Source organism: Plectropomus leopardus, chromosome 10, assembly GCF_026936395.1.
Source record: "Plectropomus leopardus strain MGB_pleo_1.0 chromosome 10, ASM2693639v1, whole genome shotgun sequence".
Taxonomy (NCBI): Eukaryota; Metazoa; Chordata; class Actinopteri; order Perciformes; family Serranidae; genus Plectropomus; species Plectropomus leopardus.
Genome location: NC_142185.1, coordinates 35,248,652 through 35,270,346, shown reverse-complemented (window position 1 = coordinate 35,270,346; position 21,695 = coordinate 35,248,652). Strand labels below are relative to the sequence as shown.

General features: G+C 40.7%; 1 protein-coding gene across 9 annotated transcripts in view; it reads left to right on the top strand.

Annotated features, from left to right (window-relative positions):
• Positions 1 to 21,695, top strand: part of dgkh (diacylglycerol kinase, eta) — an 85,474-nt gene that overhangs the window by 13,923 nt on the left and 49,856 nt on the right. For 5 of the 9 annotated variants that reach the window (XM_088083734.1, XM_088083736.1, XM_088083735.1 and 2 more), the window contains 3 exons: positions 8,237 to 8,347; positions 10,133 to 10,291; positions 14,393 to 14,473. In XM_088083734.1, coding sequence (XP_087939860.1) covers positions 8,237 to 8,347; positions 10,133 to 10,291; positions 14,393 to 14,473 — 351 coding nt within the window. Of the gene's footprint in view, positions 1 to 8,236; positions 8,348 to 10,132; positions 10,292 to 14,392; positions 14,474 to 18,064; positions 18,219 to 21,695 lie in introns of those variants that run through there. The other 4 variants (XM_088083741.1, XM_042494573.2, XM_088083737.1 and 1 more) reach the window with 3 other exon arrangements.

Sequence of the window (21,695 nt, the reverse complement as noted above, 5' to 3'; positions counted from 1 at the left end):
ACTTGTCAGAGTCGAGGTGACCACAAGACTCCCGTAAGTGACTGAATCTGGCCAAGAAACAGGAACATAACTTGCCGTGAAAACCACACACTTCAGTTTTTGTGCATATTAAACTGAGAAATCCTTAAACATCCGTAAGCAGCACTGATTTAGTACCTGGCAAGCGTTTGTCAGACAGAGTCATGCAAAGACGAAGAAGTTCCCATTTGAGCTTCAGCAAGAAAAAAGAAAAGAAAAAATCAGGAGGACTTTTTGGAGCCTCAGAGGACTCTGTAATAAAAAAAAAAGCCTTGAAACTAATATTACTATTAAGTATATCAACTGAAAATGTATCTAACTATTTTAATAACCGATAAATGTTTTGAATTAAGACAAAATAAGACATTTGTGGACAGCACTTGATTATCATTAACTATTTTTTGATGTTTTAGACCAGTGGTTCCCAACTAGTGGTTTGGGGTCCAAAAGTGGGCTGTGCGTCCGCTCTGTTTCTAAAAAAGACACTCCATTTTGAGGTACAGCGAATTTTTGGCACAGAGCTTTTCTTTTGAAGGGCCAGTCCTGTATTTTTTGCCATATGTTTTATTTCTTTGTGTTCTGAAGGAATATGTTAGTTGCATTTTGTTAAAAAAAAATGGTTGAAAATAGTTATTACTTGCAGCCCTGTTCATTTAACTTCCCATTTTTAAATCTTGTGTGTGTAATACACACAAGATACATTATTCTCACCCTTATACATTATTCTCTGTCCCCTCTGTAAATTTGGAGATTTTGCTGTTTTTGCAGACAGAGGTCCTCATGAGTTCGCAGTTTCAGGAGTTTGACTTGTGGGCGTGGTTAACTGATCTGTTGATCCGATCAGAGCCGATCAGAGTGGTGGATGAGAGGAGCAACTGCTCCAAATAAAATAAAGCACCTTTAGATGCGGTGGATGAATTTTGATGTTTCACCTGCTGCTCCATCTGTGCCCAGAGTATACTCTGTGCTCCGAGAGCACGGTCCAGTGTATAACTGAATGGTATTTATGTTCCAATAGCGCTCTGAATGAATGGTTCAGCTCCAAAATTACGCGGTCAATATGTGGCAGCAGATGTTTTAGCCCTCTTAAACTTGGGCAAATTGTCTTGATTTCTTTCAAAAACATGGGACAAAGGCAATGAGCAACAAAAGAATAAATGACCCAAAAATTAGATAGAACGAAAGAAAAGGACAAAGAAAACAAAATACAAACAAGGAAATAAACTGGAAAAGTGCTTCAAAATTATAACAATTTTGTAATATAATTTTAAATATTTAATTCTGATGATTCTTTTTTTTTTTTTGACAGTTTTAGGTATTTCCTGATCCAATTTATGAGACCACTGATTTTCCCAGTTTTCTCAATTTATTTCATTCATCATGAAATTTGATTTAACCCTTTGAAACTTGACCAAAGTAGTCCAAAAGGTTCAAGAAATTAGTAAAAAAAGAACAAAAATACCCTGAAAATTAAAAAGAAGAAAGGAAAACCTGTAAAAAACAAACAAATTAAATGAACAGAAAAAGTGCCCTAAAATTTGAGTAATTCAGTAACATAATTTTAAATATGCAATTATGATAATTATTAAGATTTTCTTTAGCCTGTTCTACTGATCTCTTGCAAGTTTTGGCACATTTTTACCTCATTGCCATTTTCGCAGAACGAAATCACACTATTTAACTCAGGGTCAAAGGTTTAAAGGTTTAAGGTTGATATCGCTCAAAGAGTAATGAACTAAATAACTAAATGTGTGGGGAAACCCTGTTATTTGATCCCAAGAATGTCGGTGAAATGGATCACGGCACAATCCAATATTTAGGACTAAATTAGCAGCCCTCTTAGGTTTGTCATTTTACGAATCTTTAACACTTTTAAAACAATTAAGCTAAGCAGAAAAGGAGGTGGAAAGTCGAGCATTTTTATCAGATTAATTACACAGAAACCTCCGTGAGGCCCAGAGGGGGCCGCTAATTGGTTTAGGACCAAGTGCTCTGGAGCTGTGAAGTGAAAAAAGAGGCTGTAGCGTTTAAAGGAGTAAGTTTGTAGACGGTGATTTTTGAATGTGAGCGAGCAGTTTGACCGTTTGTCGTCAAAGACAGGACGTCGGCTCGCTCTGCTCTCTTCATTTAACCTTCCAGGGAACTCCTGCTCCGCTCTTATCCCCCAGCCACAGCTGCTGGACTCATTTGAACCGCCTGGGCCTTTGTCCATTGTGTAAGTGTGTGTGTGTGTGTGTGTAGTTTAGAGTCGGGGTGTGTGTGTCGCCCTGTCGGTGGCCGGGCAGTGTGGGTGTAAGGTACATGGTGCTCAGGTTACTCGTGTCTCTCTGGCACAGGACTGACTCGGTGTCTCACAGTTTAGCAGAGGAGCAGCACAGAGGCAGGCTGAGGGGGACTATTTATAGATCACTTCTGGCCTACTTGGCAACAGGAAGGAGACGAAGACAAGGAAAGGAACTATGGAGGCCAAGGAGGGACAAAAAAGAAAATAGAACATCCAACTAGAGCAAAGTTACTTCTGCTGCTCCGGCTGGGCGGAAAACATTCAAGTTTTTCCTCTTTTTTAACTTCTGTGGCTCTGAATCGTAACCCTCTATGGTACGCATCATGCCAGTTAATTTTTAAAAAGTAAAGTTTTTTTTGTCAAAATACATTGAGTAGACATGATTTTTGGGGGGGTGCACTGGATGAGAGGAGAAGCTGCTGCACAAATAAATTAAAGCACATTTAGACGCGGTGCATGAATTGTGATGTTTCACGCTCACAGCGCCTGATGTTCTGCTGCTCCATCTGTGCCCAGAGTATACTCTGTGCTCCGAGAGTGTGGTCCAGTGTATAACTGAATGGTATTTATGTTCCAAAAACTTCTGCTGCTCCGGCTGGGCGGAGAACATTAAAGTTTTACTTTTTTAAAAACTTTTGTGGCTCTGAATCTTAACTCTCTATGGTACGCATCATGCCAGTTCATTTTTAAAAAAGTAAAAAAAAAAAAATGTTGTCATAAAATAGATTGAGTAGACATGATTTTTGGGGGGGTGCACTTTTCGATATGTTACCTTAAAAGCAACAATCTTACCATAATTATAGTGTAAGAGCCACTTAATCACAAACTGTATACTTGGTAAAAATGTTTGTGTTGGCGTACGATTCTGATTTATCATAACAGTTTCTGTGTGTTTTAAGCGGCAGACTAGTCATCTACTCGGGAATAAATCAGTGTGGAAATGTTTTGTTTTTGGAGAAACTCGGGGTTAACAGGCAGGGCACATGTCGTATGTAAACAAACACGCCGTACATGTCAGGCATCTTATTTCTCTAGCCTCTTGCTGACGATATTAGCCGTTCTGTTTCAACAATGTTGGACTGAAAAAAACATGCAAACTGAAATCTGTCTGTGTTGTTCTGTTGGAAGATAGTGATTTAAACCTGCAGTGAGTAAGAGGAAAAATGAATTAATGTAAAGTAAATAAGTCACGAGTAGAGGAAAAGTCCGCTAGCTGCTAAGCTAATTTATGCAATGTAAAATGCCATAGGCTTATGCTAATAATGTTAGCATGTTGTATACGTGGGGGAAACGTGAATTACAGGAGATGGTTGTTTTGTCTGTGATACTTGACAGTTATTATTTAGCTTTTATACTTTTGTTTAAAGTTATTAATCCATGTTTTTGAAGATGTTAAATGAGCTGAAGAAATTGGCTCATATCGATCGCCGACCCCTAAATCGAATCGAATCAAAATCATATTGAGGCAGACTTTGTGATATCGGCAAATATAATATCATTGCCCAAATTATCGATATATAATATGGTGTCATGACAAAACCATTGATTTGCATCTCTAAAAAATTACAAGAAAATTACCCAGAAAAAAAAGAAAGAAAGAATCTTGCCATTTTTTCAAATGTTTTTAAAAAATAAATAATTTCCTGTATCTACCAATTTCTTTTTCAATTTCTTTCTCGTTTTTGGAAGAAATTGCACCAAATTGCTCAGCGATCAAAGACATAAGTATTTTTGAAAGGTGTCCGAAAACAGCACAAGGAAAGTGATGCTGCTCCAGGTTTCAAAGGGTTAAATACTGACTGTTTCTACGTAGTCCAAAATGTGAGAGCACTATTATTTTAGTATTGTGCTATGCTCTAAAGTATTTTAAGATACCAGTGTAGTTTAGTACCATATTTTGCGGGTTAATGTGGTGTACTGTAACATAGTGTAATAAGGTTTTGTATAGTAGAGATTAATGTAATTTGATGTACTGAATCTGAGCCTGTCAGTGGCAAAAACAAACACTTTTAGTGGACGTAAATTAACGATGCACAAATGCCCCAAGTGGTTACATTGCAGCCTGTAACCAATGCTCAATACTGGACCACTTTTAAAAATAGTTGTTCCTATTAGTCACTCAGACACAAAGTCATGGGAAAATATGGCCCAGTTTAAAAAATACTGGACTAATTCTTTAAGTAGTGCTTTTTGGGAGACCCCTGCCTGCACTCTTTAACCCCCGGTGTTCTCCGGTAGCCCGACGTGTTTAAATGAGGAGATGACTTCATCTGCCTTGCTGCTGTATTTCAGTCCTTATAGGGAAGTCAGATTCGAGGTATTTCACCTTAATCCGCTGCAGGAATTTGGTCTTGAGGCCGTACCTACGGAAAGGGAAGCAGGGCATTAACGTAGGTAGACAGCTGTGTCAGAGAACTCGCAGTGTGTCCTCTTCCTGTTGTGTTTTTACGCCCCTCGGTCATCGTGTCTGTCCAAACAGACTGAACTTTACGGGTAGATGTGTGTTAATACAGACCTCATTTGAATCCCAATTCCTTCATTAAAGTGGTCTTAAAATATTTCCTACTTTAAGGATGGACCCACTTTGTTTCAGTCAAGGACTGTGTCACCACTTAAAGGAGCACTCCACCGTTTTGACTTATTTTTTTGTGAAAGTCTCGGGGATTACGACACAGATTGCAAAAAAGTTACACTTCAATTTTTTTAGATCTGGAGAGAGAAAAAAAATAAATGTCATAAAAATAATCCCTGCTAGATTACGCATTTTTTTAACGGAAAGTGTGTGTTACAAACTAGGGTGTAAGCGTCTAATAAAATTAGCTGCCATACTGGATTGTGGGAAGGTTCGACATGGTGTTTTTGGAGCAAAAATCAGGATATCTCAGCTTCTGCTGTTTTAATTTTGACTTTTTCTTTGAAATCTCTCTCTAGCAAATCACAAACTTTGTAAAAATGCAGTACAGTATTATGAAGTTGTTCCTCTTCAAGAAGTTCACATTTTCTCTCATTCCTCTCGTGTTATTTAGCCGTCATAATAATATAGATTGAGTTTAATCTGTCCAGGTTTTGAGGTATCAGACTCTGAGACTTCAGCCACAGTCGCAACGCAGTTAATCTGACTGTGATAATGTTTTTTTTTGGTCACAGTATTGAACAAGAAGAGTTTCACATCAGTGTCTCTTTATTGAAGCAATGCCAGAATTAATAGTGATAGTAATTAAGGGATCTCGCCAATCTCTTATCAAAATAACAACTAATATTTAGGATAATGATAATGATAATGATAATGCTTTATATATTACTTTATATTCTACTGTCCTTTTTATGTGGAACTACACACATTTTTGTGAAGTAACATAAAAACAGATTTTGAATCAGTGCATGTGGTACATAAGTTTAAGTTTTTTTTGTTTTTTGTTTTTGTTTTTTTACATATGAAGCATTTAGATAAGTGCGTTATCTGGAGAAAGCATGGGAGATGAGAAAACAAGCTCTTTATCAAGATAAACAAAATTTGTAAAATGTATTTTTCACCGTGCAATACATTTTTTTTTTTTGCAAGAACAGTGGTAATATATTTGTAGCTTTATTTATTTATTTATTATTTATTTATTTTAAATAATTATTTTGCAGGCATCTCTTAAATCAGAGGATGAAGGTTACGTTGTGATGGTGTCTTTTAATCCCACATTGGACGGGCCAGACTGCCATTAAAGAGAAAAAAACTAACTAATTAATTAAGTGTAACATGATCTCCTAGTATGGCTCTGTGTACGCCGGCTTCATCCACAATGGCATGCCTGTGTGTGTGTGTGTGTGTGTGTGTGTGTGTGTGTGTGTGTACAGTAAAGTGTGTATCCAGTGTGAGCCAGTACTCTGCAGCAGTGTTTTCTGTGTTTAAGTTGACACAGCTGGTGGGCAGGATGTCAGCTTCAGGCCTCTGTCTCTGTTTGTAATTCTTCCCTCAGAGAGCAGCCTTCCTTTGCTATAAATAGCCTCTACATGTGTGTGTGTGTGTGTGTGTGTGTGTGTGTGTGTGTGTGTGTGTGTGTGTGTGTGCGCCCCACCTCTCCTCTGTGTGCCCAGAGAGACCGATGTTCCTCCGTGCAGCGTTTCCATCTGTATGTGTTTTATCTTTTCCATGTCCACTGTTCCATGTCTCGCTGTATTTGCTCTGTGTGTGTGTGTGTGTGTGTGTGTGTGTGTGTGTGTGTGTGTGTGTGTGTGTGTGTGTGTGTGTGTATTAATGCGTGCGAGATGATGGTGGTCGTAATGATGATGAGTGTGTGTACCGTGTCGCACATGGAGAGATGGTTTGATTGGATGTGACACACACACACACACACACACACACACACACACACACACACACACACACAGTGGCTGTATAGGAAACAGGAAGATCTTATTTCTTTCACCGTCTTTTCATCGTTCTTTTAGGTTTTTTAAAAATATCACAAATCCATTTTCACTCTCCGAATTGTTTCCTCTTAACCTTAAAGGGATAGTTCAGATTTTTTAAAATGGGTTTGTATGAGGTACTAATCTTGAGTGTGTTAACTATTGTAGATGTCCGTTTGCACGCCCCTCGTTTAGAGAAGCAGCAGAAGCACCGACACAAAATCTAAGCAATGCATTGCTGTGGTTGGGGTCTGCAATAAAACTTATTTTAGTCACCGAAAAAAGTCCCACCTCGACAAAAGCAATATCAGCTTAAGTCCATGCTTTATTTAGAATATTTTCACTGTTTTATTTGAATGTTAGAAAGTGATTTCCAATAGGAAAATAAAGCTGTTATATCGAGAAAAACAGTAATTTAAAAACACAGGAACTGCTGGTCTACAGCTGCCTCCATCACTTAGTTTGTGTGCTTGTGTGACCTTTAAAATCGGTGAAAATTTCTTTTTAAAAAGTAAGAAAAGCGATATACAACTTAACAAGATATGGCCGAAAAGTTGGTGAAAAATTAAGGAAAAAAAAAAAGGAAAGTAAACAAAAACATAGAGACCTAAAGAAAAGTGCCAAAAATTAAATTCAAATATATTATTATATTTTATTATTTTTATTTCTGAAACACAGTTTTAAATATATAAGTAAAAAAAATTTAAAATATAGTTTGGTGGACATTTTTAAAATGGTATTTAATTATCCATCCTCACTGATTTTCAGATCATTTTTTGTCTCTTATGTCACCTTTGATTTTTTTTTTTTTTTTTGGCAGTCGCAGGACAATCCCTGTCACTGCTGACGGACATCTACTGTAGGTAACACCGACTATGGAAATCATATAACCCCACTTCAAATTGGTGATTTCTTCTTTCATTGCTCATTGCCTCAGGCATCTGAAAGCAGCATCAGAAAAGAGATAAATCTGGGTTTAAAAGAGTTAACCCCGTCTCTTTCCTGCGTTTTCCTCCTCTTTCTTCTCTGATTTCAAAAACCGTCCTGACGTGATCACGCGAGTCTGTTTTTAGACTGTCGAACTCGCACGGTGGAGGACATATTTGTGTTTGGTGGAGTTCCTCCGAGTTCAGCAGATGTCCGAGGCAGCAGAAGCAGTCAATGGGATGCCGTCCTCGCCCTTTGTCCCCCCTCTTTCTCTCTCTCCTTTTACGTCTGTCGTTCCTCCTTCCTGCGGCCCAGGGGAAGGGGTCGAGTGAGAGTGATGTGTGTTTATAGCTCTTCAGAGAAATGAGGGGTGGAGTGTGTAATGGGTTTCCTTTCTTCTCCAATCTTCGGCCTATTCCTCGTCTCCCGTGCATAAAATCGGCGCTCAGATTCACACACGTAAACAGCTTTTGTAGCGTGACGGTTTCCTGTAGATAAACACGAGAGAGCGCTCTGCATCTGAGAGAGAGAGACGCCTGTGAGAAAGACTTTCTGATGATATAATAAAACAGTCTTTTAAAGTTTGATTGTGTCTCCTCCCTGCAGACGAGTATAAAGGAGGGCTTGCTGCTGAAACAGACCAGCTCGTTCCAGAGGTGGAAAAAACGCTACTTCAAACTGAGAGGCCGAACTCTCTACTACGCCAAAGATGCCAAGGTGAGATTCCCGAGTTTATCCGAGTGCAACACACATAGCTGAGCAGGATTAAAGCTCTCAGGTCTTCAGTCCGTAAACGTTCATCTTCAATTTCTGCTGTTTTATTCCACTAATGACTTTCTTTGGAGTCTGGAGACAAACTCTTAAAGGTTCAGAGAGGAGCAGCCATCTTAGAGGAATATTCCTACATTTTGGGAAAAATGCTTATGTTAGATGAGACATGGTGGTTTCCATTAACCCTCAAATGCGCAAACTGAAATTACGAATACAAAATATGTCAAATAGAAACATAGAAATTTTGAGAAAACTCCCATTTATTGCAAAACGTTTTTCAGTGGTTATTAAAAACAGCCATACTTTGCAAAACTGCAATGTTTACACTTCTTAGTCTTTTCTAGGTCACATGATGCTGTGAGGTCACATGATGCTGTGAGGTCACATGACGCTGTGTCTATGAGCTTGTCAGTAGGAACTGGCTCCCTCATGATGCAGCAGGAGCTACAAGAGCTGTTATTGCATCACATAACTCTGAGAAAGTTTCAAATCCACAATTCCTCTGTGAAATCGTGGACTACATCTCCCAGAAATCCCTTGGATTGGAAATGATGACGGCTAGTTTGGTGGCTGCAATAACGATAAAGCTGCTAATGTTTTGAACATCCGTTGCCATGGTAACTGGGATGTTATCACCAGAGGAGAAGCTGCAGAGTGTCACTCAGTGGAAACACAGTCATTTCGCAATTGTGTTTTATCCACATTTCAAAATTATTAATTAAGATTTGTGCAAATCTGGAATGAAAACCCGCCTACTGATACTCATTTCTGTGCAGTAAATATGTAGCCGGAGCCAGCAGCTGGTTAGCTGAACGTAGCACAAAGACGGGAAACAAGGAAACAGTTCGCCCGACTCTGTCCAAAAGTAACAAAATCCGCCTTCCCAGCACCTCTGACTAAGCTGTTAAGCTCTGTGCGATTTTTGGGCTATCCCAGAGGAAAAGATGAATAACGTGAAAGAAATGTGAATCAAATCAACCAAATTTTATCAGAAGTTTTTCTTTTCATTTTTTTAAAGAAAGTTTAAAGAAATAAGAAAAATGACGTAAAAAGTGCTTAAAAATGTTTTTTGGGGAAATAATTATAGATATGTAATTCTATTAATTATGACTTTAATTATTAATTATAATTTTTCACCTAGCTTTTTAAAAACGAGTTTTTGTACTTTGGGGAACATTTGAACTCTGAGCAAATTGGTGCAATTTCTTTCAAAACCACTGGAAAAAAGGCCATGAGCTTTGTTAGAGATGTTCAACAACTTTGTAGAATTAGAAAATTATTTTTTTAAGTATTTTTACGTATTGAAAATGATGTTATTGTATTAAGTGTTAAACATGATTTTGTGCCATTTAATTTCAGCCTGTGATTCAGTAGGTGATTCTGCATACATCAAACTTTGTCGTACACGAGTTTATTAAAAGCCACGTCGTGGTGTCAAAGTGGACTGACCTGATAAGACTGCAGAAATCTGGCTGTAGGAGGATTTAGATCTTTTTTGTACAAAAATCACAACATAAAGGTTTAAGTACATTTTAGTTTTTAAGTTTTACCCTTTTAAAATGTCTTTCTTCTTTGCATCTAACCTAACCTTCCTGGTCTGGAACGTCTTTGTGTGTGTGTGTGTGTGTGTGTGTGTGTGTGTGTGTGTGTGTGTGTGTGTGTGTGTGTGTGTGTGTGTGTGTGTGTGTGTGTGTGTGTGTGTGTGTGTGTGTGTGTGTGTGTGTGAGATAGTCTGGCAGCGCCCTGGCACACTGGCAGGAGCGGGCGCTGCGCAGAGTGTCCAGGAGCCGCGTGTGCTGGCGTGTTCTGTCCGTGTGCTGGGCGGGCGCACAACGCTCCCCGCCTCCTCTGGGCGCCAGCGGATCTGAGGAAGGCCTAGTGAGAATTCGGGTCAGCACAGCCAGCGACGAGGGGCCAGGGGCCGCTCACCTATATATGATAGAGCTGCATTCATGCCATGTGGAGATAACGGGTCACGGTCTTAACATGTGAAAATATATCGAGTCACTGAGGGCTGAACGTTTTTCAGATGAGAGTATAAAATTCCATGCATTTTTAATTTTTGGAGAACTTTTATGTCACCATATGGCATGAATGCATTTTAAATGATATAAGTATAACTGCAGGGAGGATGAAAACACACGTGTACAGACTGAAACCAAACCTGGGTTATCTTTTTAAAGCAGCTCATCCTTAAAAAGGATTGTGGCTTTTATTCTTTTACACCAGTGATACTCAACTTTCGCCTGATAGGGTGCCGGGCAGCCCCCCCAACCATTTCCAAAATTACAATAAGAATAAAGTGATTCAAAGCGGGATTGTTTAAGGTGCCAGAGTGCATAAAACAGCATCAAAATTGAGCTTGTTTTTAAAATAAAAAAGTGCCAGTGGAGGATCATCCGCACCCCCAGCAGAGGTCCTAGCTAAGACCCTAATGTCCTAAAATCTTAAAATTTCTAGAAATGTCCTAAATCCTAGAAACATCCTAAAATCCTAGTATCTTAAAATCCTAGAAATGTCCTATAATCTTAACTGTCTTAAAATCCTGATACATCCTTAAATTCTAGAAATGTTCTAAAACCTCTGAAACATCCTAAAATCCGAAAAGCTTCCTGAAATCCTAGAAACATCCTAAAACAGCGAGAAATGTCCCAAAAAGACACCCTAAAATCCTAGCAATGTCCTTTAATGCTAGAAACATCCTTAAATCCTAAAAACATCCTAAAATCTTAGAAACATGTAAGGGGCCACTGTGACTGGCCCCTGGCTTCCTGTTATTTTAAAAAGTGGCCCCCTAGGCAAAGCAGGCCGAGTGTCCCTGCTGTACACGGTGTTTGTCATCTTGTCCTGCAGTTTAAGTCTCTTTCTGGCCATGATGGAGGAATAAAAAAATAAACTTAAAGTTATATGGATTTTTTGATTTTTTCCCGGCGGTGTGTTTGGATAATGATTTACGAGCGTAGCCGAGTGATTTCTCTCTGTCGTGGCCGGACAGTGACGTCAGCCGCTGTAGATAAGTGCCCATTCTCCACGTGTCCATCCCTCAGGTGTCTGGGAGGTGGTCTGGCTGGCTGTGCTGTCCTGTGCTGAGGACGCCTCACCTCCTCATTGATCCATCAGAGAGGCTCCATCTCAGCACCGCAGTTTGTCCGAAATCCTTTCCTCTTCCTTTAGCGACTTCAAATGATGATATTTTGAGGTACTTGTCCATAGTCGGTGTATTGTCGCAAATTAACCGTGGACATTTGACACTCGGCACATTTACTTGATGTTAGAAAAAGTCAAATTATTGTGTCAGGCCGACTAAAACTGGGCTTTTAAAATCCATGTAAACATGTTAAATCAAAATTTCTCGAAGTCAAACACACCCAGATAATTAGATCAGATGTCGAGATACTTCAACATGTAAACACCTCAGTCAGACTTTAACTGGACTCGGTGTTTTGCGCGTGTTTCTAGTCGCCGTGCCGGCCTCCCTCTGTGGTTACAGATAGGGACTGTTTGTTATTTATGAGGGGGAAGGGGTGCTGCAATACTGGGCAGCGGTTTTCTGTGGTTTTCTACCCTAAAGTTATTATGAATAAACATGAGGAATGTGATGGGGTCTGTATCAGGCTGTATAAATAATATCGGTTCATCGCAGCCAGCTGAAAGAGGTCACATCTCCACCTGCTGTGGAGGAGTCGGACATACTTCCGTCAATAAATCGATTCCTCCAGTGCTTGTATACTGGGACAAGGACAGAAGTCCAAATACAGGACATGGCCTAATCAAGCTATAACTGTAGCCCGACGAAACTTTGCGTATAAATACACTGAGAGTAAAAGGAGCTACTGACTCATCCGAACTAAACATCTGAACTATCCCGTTAAAGATAACCAAGTAACAGGTCGAATTAATGACAGGCAGCAGAAACAGTAAAACATGTAACAACCACACGGCCTGGTGTCAATTAAGGAATAGGAGAGAGGAAGTGGAGGAGTTAGGAAAGGAGGCTCGCTGAGGTCGCTGAGATGCAGCCGCTGAGCTGAGCTGTGGATCTCTGGGTAACAGAGGGTCTGGATGCTTGCCTTTGTCCACCATTCACTGTCAGCTTTCATTACAGCTTCCCTGAAGACAGTTCAGAGTGTGTGCCCACACATATACAAGGGTGTGTGTGTGTGTCTGCGCGTGTGTGTGTGTGTGTGTCTGCACGTGTGTGTGTGTGTGTGTGTGTGTGTGTGTGTGTGTGTGTGTGTGTGTGTGTGCGCGCTGCGTTGGCGGTGGTGTGGTGAGCGAGAGACATACATACGCAAACGTGACGCAATGGCAGAGCAGCCAGGAGCGCCGTAACAGGGGGAGCAGTGTTTGTGTTGGCATGCCTCTCATACTCAGGCCCTCTTGGACGACACATTCGCACGAACTCGTAGGCATATGTGGAAGTGCGGAGACACATGCTCTCTCTCTCCAAACACACACACACACACACACACACACACACACACAGATACAGTAAGCGTTGGCTGGTGTCCCTCTCCAGCCAGGCCTGGGGAGAGCGTCATTAACTGGGCATTCCCTCTGACAGCTGCAGCAGCTCACACACACACACACACACACACATACACACATACACACACACATACACACACACACACACACACACACACACACACACACACACACACACACACACAGTCAGAGGGCATTCCTTTGACGGCATTGGTTTTTTGGCCCGCGGCCCTTTAAGAGCTCAGCTGCGTGCCTTACGCATCACAGCCCTGTTAGGATATCATGTTCCTGTTTGTAGACTCTGGCTCTGCTCTCCGTCTGTCTGCGTCCAGTCGGCTCCAGCTCCTCCGCCACACAGAAATGCAATAAAACACATCAACGCTCGCGTCTTGTTATTCGCACTGGTCTCATTTAGGTAGCGAGTCAAAACAAAGGAAACTCAGGAGGGAAATCCTCACAGCGCTGCAGGTTTAGAGAGCTGCTCAAGTGCATTTCCTGACACACGGAACAAAACGAGTTTACGCTCAGAGACGCACAAACCGGACTCATTGTTCTTGACCCGAACGTTTCTGAGCCTCCGTACTTTATTAACCCCTTCAGACCCATCAACTGCATTAAATCTGTTCAGCCAATGAAATTTTACTTTTTGACCCTTTAATGTCCTTACTTAGAAAAAAAACATTGGATTATATTTCTTTGCATTTTTATTTCCTTGGGGCTGTAAAAACAAAAATGAAAACATACATAAATATAGGCCTCTACCAAATGGTTGAGATGGCTGTTTATGGTAATTTTAAAGGAAAAATTAAAATGACAAACCATGTATTTTTATAATGGATGTAATATGTTAATTTGCCAACATCAATCAAGTTGTGACCACGAAAATTTTCAAGAAAATTACCTGAATATAGCCAACAACAAAAAAAAGTAACAAACAAGAAAATTATCTGAAAAAGTGCAGAACATAAATAAATATGTATTTTATGACTTTATTTAATTTAAATATATAATTATAATGATTATCATTATAGTTTTCTGGACATTTTTCCTTTTTTATTTTTATTTTATTATTATTTTTTTTAATAATTAGCTTAGATTTGTTTAACCTTTACAAAAAAGCCCTCCATCATGAAATGAACATCTGCCGTTTATTTTTTACTAAATAAGAGGATGTAGATGACACGCTTTTAGTTCGTTTTTCCAGCCGTTGATATCTGGATCATAATTTTTGTAAATGCTTTCCTGCAGAAGCTTTCATCTGATTCTGGTAAATTTCACCTGTTCATCTTCGGCCTGCTTTGCTGTGGCCATGACCAGACATTTCTCTCACAGCCAATCACAGTTCGCTCCATGCTGTAGTGTAAGCTACTGTAAGCTCAGTTTAACCCTTTGCTGTCCAGAGGCTCACTCTCTTGTTCTCTTTGTGCCCTCTATCTCTCCGCTCTCCTCTGGACTCCCCTCTTTTTTCTTTCTCTCTCTCCGCACGCCTCCTCTGTCCTGCAGTCCCTTATCTTTGACGAGGTGGACCTATCAGATGCCAGCGTCGCAGAGTCCAGCACAAAGAATGTCAACAACAGCTTCACAGTGAGTGCATCTCGCAGTCTCGACACCCACGCACGCACAAACACGTACGCACAAACACGTACGCACAAACACGTATGCACAAACACATACGCTGGGAGATCACAGGCAGAAACACGTGTCACGCAGCGAGGCTGGTGAGTGAAGAAGCACACGAACAGCAGATCGAGATTCCCACTCAGCCGTAGTGTAATGTTGTTGTGATGAAAACATATTCAGACTAATTTTGAAGATGAGGCTTTATTTATTTTTTCTATTCAAAATTGTGTTAAGGACTCAGCTCATAGGGAGGTTCATAGACAATAAAACAAAATAATTTTAACAAAATAATATTAATAATAATAATGAAAAAGGGAAATTTTGCATTTGCATACGGACATTAACACCCGGGGCTCCAAATTCCACTGTACATTTTGTCCATTTTGGCTGATTGAACAGTTTTATATCCAATAGCCCGCTCCAGCGTGGACATGTCTGACAGCCCGCTCCAGCGTGGACATGTCCAACAGCACAGTCCGACTGCAGCAGTTTTACACTCCTGCGAGGTTTTCCAACAAAACGCCTGTCATTGCGTGCTACAATACGCACGGAGGTGGCTGTTAACAGCGGCCATACCACTGATTCATCACATGTAAGCCAGGCATCACCATCTGGCGGACCGCGGACTGGATCTGGACCAAAACTTTGTCCTATCTGGACCCGTGGCCAAGTTCTAATAAAAAGTAAGAAAGAGAACAATATTTTTTAAGGAGTAGTGGTGTGCAATTAATCGAAAAATAATAGAAACCGACATTCAGAACTAACCGACATAATCTTGCCCGTGTTGGGTATTTCGGTCACGCGTTTGGTCTCACGCTCTCATGACACTGAGGACAATATCACACCCAAACAGCGAGGGTGGAGGTGTTGAACAATCATGTTAAAAAATGAACAACTTTGACTGTAGAACAACTGAGCTCATTTTTATATAATGCTGGAAAGTTTAATAAATAATAATAAATCATACGTTTATTACACTCCAGCACACCATGGTCACATGACACTGTGTCAGTGAATAAAATAATCAAAATTAAAATAATCGTTCTTGAATCTTTATCAGTGTAAAATCAGTTCAGTTAATGGTGATATTGATTTTAAGTGTGAGGCTCGGACCTTTGCTGGGAGGACATTTTAGTACCTGGACCTCTGTGAGTTTTAGTAGAATAGGTCCTCCAGCTGGTGATGCTGTTCTACAGTATATTTGTCATGTTCAATGTCTGACAGAGAATAAATATCTAAACCTAAATTAACCTGATGATATCTTCATATCTCACTGAGGAGTCAAAGGGAACCTTTAAGCTCGACAGAAATAGTGATCTGATGTATATCCTGATATATATCGATATCGACTGACATGAGAAAAATATCGTGATAAGACTTTATTCCATATCGCTCGGCCCCAGTTAAAGGCAAAATGCAAGACTCTCACACTGAGCTGAAAAGAAACGAGCGCTCATAACTTTGGTAAATATCGTACATAAACAGTCTCGTACTGCGTTTTTGTTTACGGTGTGTGGTGTTTTGCAGTGGGCGGGGCTTAGCCGCTGCTCTTACAGACACGTGGAGCTCTGCACAGTGAGAGAGTGGACCAACGTTGCGCTCTGTGTTGTTTTACGTGAAATTAAAACACTTGTGTGACAGCTGATATTTAACAAAGGATCAGATCACTTAATAAGCTGAATATAACCGATCCCCATCAGTCAAAAAATGCCTTGATTGACCTGATACTGATGTTTGGGATCACATCAGGACATCCTCAGCTCAGTTCAGCTCTGACATTTATCCAGTATCTTGCTGAGCTGCATTTCTGATTGACAGCGTCCTATTCTTGGCACCAAACAAAGTCTCTGAGTTTAATGAAATGTCATAGTTGAGTGCCATAAACTGCATATTTACAGCAGGTACGTATGATTTTTAACTAGCACCAGTGGACAGCGCTAACAGCTATGAGGCTTTTGTCCTTCAAGCGTAATGATTCACCTGCCATGTAGTACTTCTAAAAATAACAGTCCCACGGTTATATTTAGATATGTTGGTGCATTTCCCAGCATCGCTCCTTACGTTGCTGTCACATGCTGCTCATCGTGACACATGAAAACAAGTGATGTGAATGGATGCCTGTTTGGGAAGAGAGTGAGCAGCTGAGCTGGATGTGTGTGTGTGTGTGTGTGTGTGTGTGTGTGTGTGTGTGTGTGTGTGTGTGTGTAGGGAAATAAGTATAATGAGCAATGAGGATGAAAACAGACAGTGAACGAGCTAGTGGTGCCCTGTCCTTTCTATAAATGTCTCTCCTCTCCGCGGGTGTTGCTATAATAAGAAACAGGGAGGAGGAGGAGGAGGAGGAGGTGGGAAGGAGAACAGTGCCTCGGGGAGAGCGTGCGGCTATTTTTAGCAACGTCTTGAAAATGCTTCAGTGGGTGCCTGGGATGGATTAACGTCTGCCGTATTCATAAATAAGATTACAGTGTGCCTGCTGCGGCATGTGTGTGCGGCATGTGTCGTGACCGTGTGTGCCGGGTTCATAAACACGCTGTGATAAAGACTCGGAGACGAGCTCCACATGTCCCTGTGAGCATCAGCATCCCACGAAGACGTGAGAGAAAGGGGGAGGAAGGAGGGATGTTTAAGGAGTAAAGAGAGGAGAAAGAAAGAGCAAAGGCACCTTTGCAAAATAACAGCAGGCCAGGGGCCAATCGCAGCGGCCCCACGCATGTTTCAGAGGTTTCAGGACGGTTCTCAGATTCATGGAAATTCCTGCGGCTTTAGCATGTTTCAAGGTTTTTATGACATTGCTGGAACATTAGGACATTTGTCTGATTTTAGGGGATTTTTTCAGATTTTAGGACATGTATAGGATTTAGGACTAAGGTACTATTCTGAGATTTTAGCACACTTCTAAGATTTTAGGACATTTCTAGGATTTTGGACATTTCTTAGATTTTAGGACATTTCTGGTACTTCATCATTTTTCTAGGATTTTAGGAAACTTGTAGGATTTAAGGACATTTCATGGATTTAAGGATGTTTCTTGGATTTTAGGTCATTTCTGGGACTTGAGCATGTTTCTAGGATTTTAAGATGTCTCTAGGATTTTGGCACATTTTTTGGATTTTAGGACGGTTATAGGATTTTAGGACATTAGGGGCTTATCTGTAGGACCTCTGTCGGGGGATGTGGGGGATTCTTCACCGGCACTTTTTTTGATCAGCAAGCTCTGTTTTGATGCTTTTTTATGCTCTCTGGCTCCTCATCTAACTAAAGGTACAAAAACAGTTCACAGTGTGAATGTCTTTATTTTTATTGTGAATTAGAAAATGTTTGGGGGGGGCACCCAGCAGGGGCCAGATTTTGTCTGCAGGCTATAAATTGAGCATAAATGGAGGTGAGGACAAAATAAGGTTGAGAAATACCTCGACAGGCGGGTGTGAAATAACGGCAGTGATTTATGAGGACTGACTGCGGACTCGTTTAAGATGGCGAAGGGAAAGTGGAGGCAAGGTAGAGGAAATCCTGGAGTGATGTCACACCGTTGCTAACTGCACTCGCGCACACGCTCCCCGGGGAAAAGAGAGCGCGAGAGGGGCAGAGCGAGATCGAGGCAGGAGCGAGCAGCGAGAGGTGGGAGACGGACGCAGAGGAAAAGAGGGAGAGTGGAGAGGAAATCCAGACAGGACGGAGCGAGAATGAGCTGTGAGACATAAAAGCAAAGGTAATGTGACGTGCCGAGTGGTGGCTCACCTGCAGCGCCAGCACACACGTGCAGATCTGTGTGATGCATCGACACAGTCACGCACACCGACAGGGGGAGACCGGGCTTCGCTGCACAGACTGAGGGAGAGAAAAAAAAAACTGCAGAGGATGCTGCGCTCTGACTGTGCAGAGCAATTACCAGTCTCTCTGTCTCTGTGTGTGTCCGCTGTCTCCCTGTCTGTCTGTGTGACGGTCCGTCCTCTGGGGATGACTGATGCTGCTCGCGTCCTCTCTGCAGGTCGGTGCCTCTTGATTGGACGGTTTGAAGGAGTCTAAGATGTTTAGTGATTTGTGTAGAAGCTCTGCAGATGTCTGCTCAGTGTGTGCATGCCTGCGTCCGGGGACCGGGGACCGGGGACCCCCTCGGGTGCTGGCGGGAATTTGGACATACCAGTAGACATACGGGAATGCTGAAATGTCACAAGAATTGAATTATGTCAGTTGGAGAGAAGAATAATTTCACTTCTTCTATGCACTACACAGCATGGACAGTTATGTAACTGCTATAAATTTTTTCACCTTCTCCAAAATGGATTTATGTAGTTATTTAACCCTTTAAAACCTGGATCAGCATCCTTTTCCCTGTGCAGCATTTAGACACCGTTCGCCTTTTAACCTGAGCCAATTGGTGCAAATTCATGCAACTTCTTCAAAGAACATGGGGAAAAGGCAATGAGCAACTCAGTAAAAATGTTCCATAAACTGCAACAAATTAGATTTTGAAAATTATTTTTAAAAAGGTTGTGAAAAACTATATTTACAGCTTATCATAATTACGTATTTAAAATTATTTTAAAGAATTATTATATTTTAAGTAATTTTCCTTCTCTTATTTTATTTATCTATTTATTTATTCATATATTTTCTTTTTTTATTTTTATTTACTTATATCCAGGTAATGATCTTGCATTGTCTTCTTCCAATGTTTCTGATTAAAAAAAAAAAAAAAAAAAACAATGAGCAACTTGGCATAAAATGTCAATTAAAATATGATATTAAGTTTCTTTAGAGATGAACAAATGATTTTGTAAAAATATCAGAAAAACAATATTTATTATTAGTGTAATTCTTTAACAGAAAAAACATTATGATTATTAAATGTATTCTTCTGTTTTATCTTTATTTATTTTTTTATCAGGCAATTTTCTGTTTTGCTCTGTTACTTTTCTCTCTCTTTTGTGCTGATTTTAGGAATTTTTCCTGCTAATTTTTGTGTATTATATTTCTCGTTGAGCTGCTCATTGCCTTCAGTCCTCGTTTTCAAAAGAAATCAAGGCAATTTTCTCTGGTGTCAAAGGGTTAATAATGACGGACAATGAAGATATACACATTCTTATTAATTTGCTGATAATATAGGGTAAAAAAAAACCAACAACTCTGCATATGAGTGTGTGCATACGTGCATTATTCATGACTGGGTTTACATTGACACATATAGAGGGGAAAGTGTTGGCGTGTGTTGGTGTTAAACGTATGTGATCCATCCAGCGCTCACATCTTGTTGCATTGTGTGTGTGTTGTGAAGGAGCGTGTGTGAATATTCGATGAGGCAGTGTCGCCGCAGCGCTGCGAGGAAGCACCTTGAGGTCCACGTGAGAGGAGCGCTCAGCCCAACCCAAACCCTAAACTCATTACAGACTCCGCAGGGACGCACCGCCTCTCACTGACTCACTCACGCTTATTGGATTGGCTCGCTTATTACTGTCCACTTTAAATCCATGAAATGAATCTCAAGGAAATTCAGATGGGCTCCGAATCGTGCATCAGCGCTCAGATTTTGTTGTGTAGTCGATGTCAACAGTTAAAAGCTGCAGGCGGAAACTGAGTGTGTGTGTGTGTGTGTGTGTGTGTGTGTGTGTGTGTGTGTGTGTGTGTGTGTGTGTGTGTGTGTGTGTGTGTGTGTGTGTGTGTGTGTTGTGAGCAGCTGTGTTCCACCCCCTCTTGTTGTTGTGCTGCAGGTCCCAGTGGGTGCAGGATTCTTGCACCGCTGTCACCAATCCCGTGTGTGTGTGTGTGTGTGTGTGTGTGTGTGTGTGTGTGTGTGTGTGTGTGTAAACAGTACCGGGTGTCCCTCATTATCAGTTAATCTTTGGTGGTTGCCTCTCGACCAAAAATAACAACTAATGAGGCTCATAATTACATGTTTTTGTCATTTTGGAGATGCAGATCGAGGAGTCATTTCTTGCTGTCACTTGTTATCACACACACACACACACACACATGAACGCACACACATACACACACACACACACACGCACTCGTCTGACATATTCAGCTCTGAAGGTCAGTCATCAAGAGAGGTTTTCCACACTTGAGGGATGCCTAGAGCCATTTTTGGAAACAGCCGTTCCTGTTTCCCCTGGCAACCAATCTTATCACTACTCGGTTAAGACACACACATGCAGAGACACACACACGGACAGGGCACACCAGCACGGAGACACCATGATCTATGTCCAAAGGGATCAATTTGCCCGTGCACAAATGGACACACACACACACACACACACACACACACATATTAATCCTCGGAGCTCCTGGTAGAAAACTGTATTGTGATTAACGGCTGAGAAAACGTACAATTCTCCGAAGAGACGGTGAGCGAGAGAGAGGCAGAACAATAGATTTGCTTGTTTGACATTTACTACACACACACACACACTCATACACACACACACACACACACACACACACACACACACACACACACACACACTCATACACAGGAAACTTTCTCACACACCTGCAGTCGTTTGGGAGTTGTTGTCTCGACTCGCTCAAAAAATAGGAAGAAGAATGCTTATATGATTATCTTTAACCCTTTGAAACCTGAGCTAACTGGTTTGATTTAGTTTAAAAACACGGGAAGAGGGCAAGAAACAACAACAAGAAAAAGACCTTAAAAGGTCCTGAAAATAAAAAAGTACACATGCATTTCTTTTATATATTTATTTATTCTTTTTTTCCTGTACCATAATTTTAAATGTAAATAATAAACAGTTTTTTTGGACATTCTTCTCTATTTTTTAAAATTATTTTCTAATAATCTTCCCCTATTTTTAAAAAAAATATTTAGGCAGTTTTCTTTTTACCTTTTTTTTAATCATTTTGTGTGCAATTTCTGGGTTGTTTCTTGTCAAGTTGCCCATTGTCTTTTATTCCATTTTTTTTGTTTGCTCAGCTTTCAGGGTAAGGGCGAATCTTGAAACTGCTGATTGAGATCTTTTGTGTTTGACGTTTTCAAAGATGTGGATGTAAACTTTTAGTGCAGCTTCATTGGTGCGCGGAGAAATACGACCCCATGGCGTTAATTTTAGTTTAACAAGACATCGCTGCGTTTCTCTATAGCGCCACAAAAATAGGTGTTTTTTAAAGCAAGCGGCATTTCCAGCCGTGACTGTGTCACCAAAAGCGAGTTTTAAGTCCAAACACGATC